General features: G+C 31.4%; 1 protein-coding gene across 3 annotated transcripts; it reads left to right on the top strand.

The window, feature by feature from the left end:
* Positions 1-1,455: 1,455 nt before the first annotated feature.
* LOC129305705 (uncharacterized) lies at positions 1,456-6,902 on the top strand. 3 transcript variants are annotated; one of them, XM_054945715.1, is made up of 4 exons: positions 1,456-1,606; positions 3,577-4,453; positions 5,600-5,758; positions 6,390-6,524. In XM_054945715.1, exons 1-4 carry the CDS (start codon positions 1,569-1,571, stop codon positions 6,402-6,404), a joined length of 1,089 nt encoding a protein of 362 aa, XP_054801690.1. In that variant the 5' UTR covers positions 1,456-1,568; the 3' UTR covers positions 6,405-6,524. The 3 variants fall into 3 exon arrangements, with proteins under 3 accessions (XP_054801690.1, XP_054801688.1, XP_054801689.1); XM_054945713.1 differs by having other exon boundaries at positions 1,457-1,606; positions 6,411-6,902; XM_054945714.1 differs by lacking the exon at positions 1,456-1,606 and adding an exon at positions 2,038-2,149 and having other exon boundaries at positions 6,411-6,902.
* Positions 6,903-7,114: the final 212 nt, after the last annotated feature.

Below are 7,114 nucleotides of genomic sequence, written 5' to 3' on the forward strand. Positions count from 1 at the left end.
TGTTATTCCTTATCTCTAAATTGACTGAGTCAGAGATAATGGAATATAATATAATTACTTATTTATTTAATAAAGTGGTTACTTATTTAATCCTTATAAGTCGATCAATCGATAACCACTAAACACACAATACCTTTAATTTACTCTATTATCTCTGCACTCTCTGAAGACTAAAGGTCTAGTGGGTTGTGCATCTGTCTACACTCGAGGTAATCGAGGTGTCTCTAGTAAGCGTTCATGAATTCTTCAAGTATGCACACATTACTTTGCTCAATCTTATTTGATACATGAATTGAGACATAAAATTAATAGAGAAATCAAATCATTCATCCATCATAGAGCCAAGCCAAGGCCATGGAGCATTCGATAAAAGAATGTCTAGGAAATCCATAGCGCAAATATTGTGCCAAATGAAATTATTTGCCTTGCCATTAATTTCTGCTCTGTTGTTTTCAGTTATTCAAATTCCTTTCTTTTTACTCTCTCGTTAAAAAATATAAGACATTTTTTTAAGGATTGAATGTTCAAATAAGGTATTTTTAGTCTTTTAAGGTATAATCATTGTCTTTTTTTAAGTGCTCTTATTGAATGAATTACTTTATATTTATTTTAATGTGAAACACCTTATTAAATAAGGGTAAATATAGAAAAATAATGTTAGTTTGAAGACAAGTAAGTACCTTATGAGAGGTGAAACTCAGTTAAAAATGTCTTACAAAAAAGAGGAAGTAATCTTTTTACTTTTTTTTACTTTAGTATTTATTATTTAACGGAATTATTAATTTTTTTTCAAAACCTTTTGTTTTTTTGGGTTCAAGTCCTGCAATAAAATCACGCTTGATCTTGGAACGACTTTAATGATTGTAGTTTTGTTTGTGAACACCATTAATAATTGTAGTATGAAAACAGTTTTTTTATTATTGTGAGATCATTTTCTTTAAACGTGTTCACACCACCCCCTCAACGTTCCACGCAGTTTTTCTTTGCTTTTCCGAATGAAATTGACGGTTGAGGCGCATCTCTTAATGATATGCGGCAAGTGTGAATCTACTTCATTCAAAATATAAACCGTTTTTTTTTTTAATTTATACATTAATAAAATTTTAATTTTCATGAAAAAAATATATTATTTTTTATTGTTAATTTAATTGCCAATAGATAATTTTATAAAAGAACTTAGATTATTGAATATACATAATAATATGAAATATATATATATATATATATTAAATTGTTTATATTTTAAATTGAGATTAAAAATAATTACATTTTGATCCCGTCCATCAAATTATTGTCAACTGTCAATGTCAAGTGTCTTTTGGACAAAATAAGAATCAATGCCAAATGTCCATTTCCCACGGACAAAATTGAGAGAAATTCTTAGGTGCTAAATGAAAGTTTCAGCTCGTCCACACACACAGACCAATGTGTTTATCTCTTAATTTCATTTAAATTTTAATTAGTTTTCAATCGCAAAAAAATCTTCGTCACTTCCTCCCAGTGCCTATATGACAAAATGGGTTGTGGTTGAAGTCTGAAAATCAAAATCTTCACTACTTAGCCTTATTATGCTTCTCTTGCTTTCTCTCAAGTCTCGTCTTATGCGGTATGCTCTTTCATCTTCCATTGCTCAGTTTTTCCTCTTCTCTGATGTATCTGCTTTCTTTATAGTCTTCGCGTCTCCATTCTTATTTTCTTTTTCTCAAGTTTCCATGCAAGATTAATAACTGTTTAAAGGGAGAATATCAATAAAAAAAAACTTGAAAGAATTTAATACCTCACAAGAATTCTAAACAGATTGAATTCTTATTAGATATTGAATTCTTTGAGGAAATCTTTGGGTAAAAGTGCAAATTTAACCATTAACTATTTTTTGAGAAGTATTGAATTAACCTATATTATAAGGTGGTGTAAAAAAAATTATCAACTATCAAAATCCATCACCTACCGTCCATTTCTCATTATCTTTCATTTATTTTTAATAGAATGGGACCCACACTTTCTCTCTCTCTCTCTCTCTCCTTCTTCGTCCACACATTCATCCCCACTCTCACTCTCTCTCCCCACTTTCACCATATCCGTTTTTCTGCAACATGGCTAACATACTCACCCAATGAAGATTGGTGACTACCACTGTTAGAGGAAGATGGTAATGAGTTCTCACTTGTGGTATGATGATGTCGTTTCTAGTTAACGTTAACAAAACTACGCATCGAATTACTAGAAGTAGAAGAGAAGCTTAAGGAGCGAGAGAGAGGGAGATTAACATTCACAACATTTCTGTCTGCAAGACTCTTGCTGGAGATCAAGGTAGGAATTGAAATTCCTCAACCTAGTGAATCCTATACGAGATTCCCAGTGACAAGATGATGGAGGAGCTGGAGGTAGTAGAGGTGGAGGGCACCATTTGACGAGAGAGTGGTAGCACCTTTGATGCTGACCAATGAGGATTGGAGGCTTGATGTGATTAGAGGTAAAGTGTAGAAGAGGAAGTTCTGGTAGTGGGCTTGCATGCATGAGAGAGAGAAGGAAGAAGACAGCAGCATCATCGCTATCAAGAGACTCAAAGATGCTCAGATTGGAGGGAAGAAAGAGTTTGAGCAAAACATGAAAATTCTAAGAAATCTAAGATATCTAAATATTGTTAATCTGAGAACTTACTATTTTTCTAAGGAAGAGAAGTTGCTAGTCTTTGATTACATGCCTAATGGAAGCCTGTTCTGGCTTTTTCATGCCACAAACATGAAGAAGGCCAATCATGCAAGAGTTCTTAAGGCAGAGAGAGAGAGAGAGAATGTGCCAGAGGTGCATTCTGAAAATGAGAGAGAGAAATTAAATTAATGTGGGCCTTACAATTTTTACAAACGATCGTTTGTTAAAAAGTGACGGAAGGTGCTAGCTACTCTAATTTTGATAGTTGATGATTTATTTTATATCACTCATAGTATAAGCTATTCAATGGTCCTCAAAAAATAGTTGATGATTAAATTTTTACCTTTACCTGGGGGTGTTTCATTGATATTGTTTCTTGTTAGATGTGTCCTTGCATTTGAGTTTTCTGTAGTCAATAATGATCTTGTCCATCAGTATGGTTAAAGATTTTCATGTTTATCATTGTTGTTGTTTACTCCTCTCCCATAATCTCATTTATAAGTCAAGAATATTTATTTTAGTCCTATTTATATAGCATCTTAATAATTATTGTATCTAACTTTACTTTTTTACTATTACGTTGGAAAAATTATTAAATGCAAGAATTTTATTTTTAAAGTAAGTAAATTTAATAAGCAATATTGTTAATGTCTATGAGTATTTTGGGAGTCTTTTACGTGTTTGTTGAAAATCAATGAAGACTTCTTGTATTGTGAGTCATTAGCTCATGTATGGGACTTAACAAGTTGAAATTGAAGGATAGAAGAGTACTGTAATTATAAGCAGCTTATTGTATGATTCCAGTGTGGTGTGTTTATTCCTCTTTCAAGTAGAATTCTTCGGTTCTCAGCATTTTCCTCATGTTAACATGGGTTTTCTTGTAGAAGTAAGAAAACTAACGAGTTTTGTCAATATTGTCAACAGAATCAACATGCAAGTTCTTTCAGGAGCTTGGATATCAGCAATACTTTTGCTCTTACTAGGCACAACAATACTATCTGATGCTTCAAGGAAGAGTATTGGAAATCAGATGATGAAGGAAGCTGTCTTTTTGTCCCCCAAATTTGAACTAACACCTGGCTCAGTTCTAAATAGATATTACTACGATATTCCCTTCCCAAAAGGCCATATTGCAATCAAGAGCTTCAATGGTGAAGTAGTTGATGAACAAGGCAATTCTGTACCTCTTCATGAGACTTATCTCCACCATTGGCTTGTGATCAGATACCATCAACAGAAAGGCAATACAAGCACACTCAAGGAAGGCCCAAGAGTACCTGATGAAGCAGCCTTGGGTCATTTTGTGATAAGGAATAGTGGGATATGTCAGAATGATTTTCTAATACATTATTTCGCCATCGGGTCCGAAACACGAAGAACTGAAACATATATTCCAAATCCTTTTGGGGTAGAAATAGGAAATCTTGCTGAGATCCCAAAAGGGCATGAAGAAAAATGGATGCTTAATGTTCATGCAATTGATACGAGAGGTGTAGTAGATAAGTTAGGATGTACTGAGTGTAGGTGTGATCTTTATAACATCACAAAGGATGGATTTGGGAGGCCTTTGGAATTGGATTATAAAGGTGGTTCGAAGTGTTGTGATCATAAAGCTCAATGCAAGCTGAGGGAAGGTTTTAAAGGACCAAAGAGAAGCCTGCATATTAGATATACAGTTAAGTGGATTGATTGGAGTGATTTGATTGTTCCTCTTAACATCTACTCAATTGATGTGACTGATACTTTGCAAATATCATCCAGTGGATCTTCCAAAACAAGGAGTACAACCCATAAATGTATGGTAAGTAAGTGAATTATTTTTAGTACTCTTTTAAATTTTAGTTAGATATAATAGATTATGAAAATAATTGATTAAGTGATAGATTTTATTCATAATTGATTATGTTATAATGTAATCTATTTGGATACTGTTTTTTTAAAATTAATTTTAACAAAAATTAAGATATTTTGATAATTTAATCAGAATTAATTTTATCTATACAAATTACTATATAATTTAATTCTTAAATACCAAACATTAATTTTTTAAGGATACAAAATTTAAATTTTATTAAGAAAAAAAGTTAAGAGAAGAGAGTTTAATTTTATTTTTATTTAATGTTGTGCTTTTTTAATAACTTTTTTGGGTTTTTTTTATAATTTTTCCAACACTTTTGATCAACTTTTGACACAAAGCTGATCAAAGGAGCTTAGGAAAAAATGCAAGTCTTACCCCATAATTAATTTTGAACTTTTTTGACTGTTTAGGTAAATTGGTTCAAAAAATCAATTTTGGGATAAAAAAAATCGATTATATCTCTTATCCAAACACACATGGTTGGTTTGAATTTAAGTTCAACTTTCACACCAAGAAAACAGCATAATTCTCGTGGATTTTTTTTTTTCACAAGAAACACCTCATTTTTTGTAAAAAAAAAAGTCCCATTACCATGGCACTAAAAGTACTTTTGGAAACCAAATAGGTTCATGGTTTTATTAAAACTAAAAAAGATAAAATAATTTTTAATCCCGAAAATTTTATTGATTTTTCTTTTAGACACTATAATTTTTTTAGTGTAGGAACTAAAACTATTGAAAAATGAAAACTACAAGAACTTAAAAAACAAAGTAACCTAATCTTTTTAAAAATATAAGGATTCAAAATACTGAAAAAAAAATTATAAAGACTAAAAATAAAACCAAATGAAACTATAATAATCAAAGATTGTGTTTTTTCAAACTAAAATTGGATCAAGAAGTAATTTTTCAACTGCTTGCATCATCTCCTGCATATGCGCACGAGAGCCTTAACCCTCAAGAGGCATGTCAACAAAATGTTCCCATATATGTTGATTACCCAAAAATTTTGTTGCTTTCTTGTAGTGTTTAAAACACAATATTTATAGTGTCAGTGTAAGTAAGAAACAGATATTTCTTTTTGTTACAGTTTGAGTATCAAGTTGAGTCATGCAACGAGAAGCAAAAAGATAGAAGTGCATGTGTTCATGTGAAGAGATCAAGGCTCCCAATGCCTAGAGGAGGTCATGTCATCTATGGTGTTGGCCATCAACATTCAGGTGGAATTGGTTTAACTTTGTATGGAAAGGTAATTTTCTCTTTCAGTTTTTAGCATAATCAATGATTAAGCACTAGACTTAGACAATATGTTGATGATTAATTGCATGCATAATACGAGCATTAGTTTCTATTAATCATGCTAAGAAAAGATATATAATTTTATATCTCCACATCATTATAATATTTTTTTAGGGAGAATTACAATCAGATCTCTAAATTTGAATTAATGATAGTTAGATCTTTGATAATTTTTTTTAACAAGATGAGTTGAAAATATCAATTCAAAAATTATAAATTTAGGAGTTCTAATTGCAAATAAGATATTAAAGTTTTAAATGTTAACTCTCACATTGTATCTAAAATTCATGTTTATAACACACTTAATCATTTTTTGCAAATTATTTTTTAAAAAAATTTATATTGGGAACCCAATTATCATTTTAATTTAATATTTTGGGACTTAACTGTCATTATCTTTCTCTCTCTCTCTCTCTTGATAGAAAGTTTAAATGAGTTAAGTAATAATTACTTACATTGATCAGGGTAGGGTTTACAATTTAAAGAGTCTTTACAATTACTATAAAATTTTCTTTCATCAGCATCAAATTATTGGGAGAACTGTGCATAAGGACATTATTTAGTATGTTATGTGAAATTAGGTAGTGAGAGTGTGATTTCAGGATGGAAGGGTGATATGTTCTTCAAAGCCAATCTATGGAAAAGGAAAGGAAGCAGGAAATGAAGAAGGGTATGTAGTGGGAATGAGCACTTGTTATCCCAAACCTGGTTCTGTCAACATCATGGAGGGTGAAACTATCACTTTGGAGTCAAACTACAATAACACTCAAGGCCATGCTGGAGTTATGGGCATTTTCTTCCTGTTCGTGGCAGAACATCTTCCTCCTCAACATTCTACGTATTTATCTCCTCCTTAATATTCACTGTGTCAATTAAGGGTTGAATTGGAGGATTGCTTGCCATTGTGTCCTTCCGTTTATTTTCTTGTGTGTTTTTTGGGTATGCTAGCTTTGTCACGTTTTCAAGTTTGGTTCTCTTTCTTCTTTTTCGTTGTTGTTTGTGTCTTTTGGTTTTGTATGTCTCTCGTTTTCTTTCTTTTCTTTCTATTTGTGAACCTGTGATATTAGTCTACTTATATCTTGGGCTTTTTGTAATCATGTTATTGTTAACATAATTTGCTCTTTGATGATTAAACAAAAATCAAGGGTTGGAATTCTTTTCCAGGCAAGGATGGTCCTCTCTGCTTTTATTAGTTACAGGAAAATTGACATTAAAGTTTCAAAACTTCGAATTAATAAAAATTATGTCTTTGACCAAAATTTTTAATGAATACTCCTTCCACTTAAAAATGTAAGACATTATTAAT

The sequence above is a fragment of the Prosopis cineraria genome, unplaced genomic scaffold, assembly GCF_029017545.1.
Source record: "Prosopis cineraria cultivar Desert tree isolate PC_DT_omini unplaced genomic scaffold, ASM2901754v1 PC3, whole genome shotgun sequence".
Classification (NCBI taxonomy): Eukaryota; Viridiplantae; Streptophyta; class Magnoliopsida; order Fabales; family Fabaceae; genus Prosopis; species Prosopis cineraria.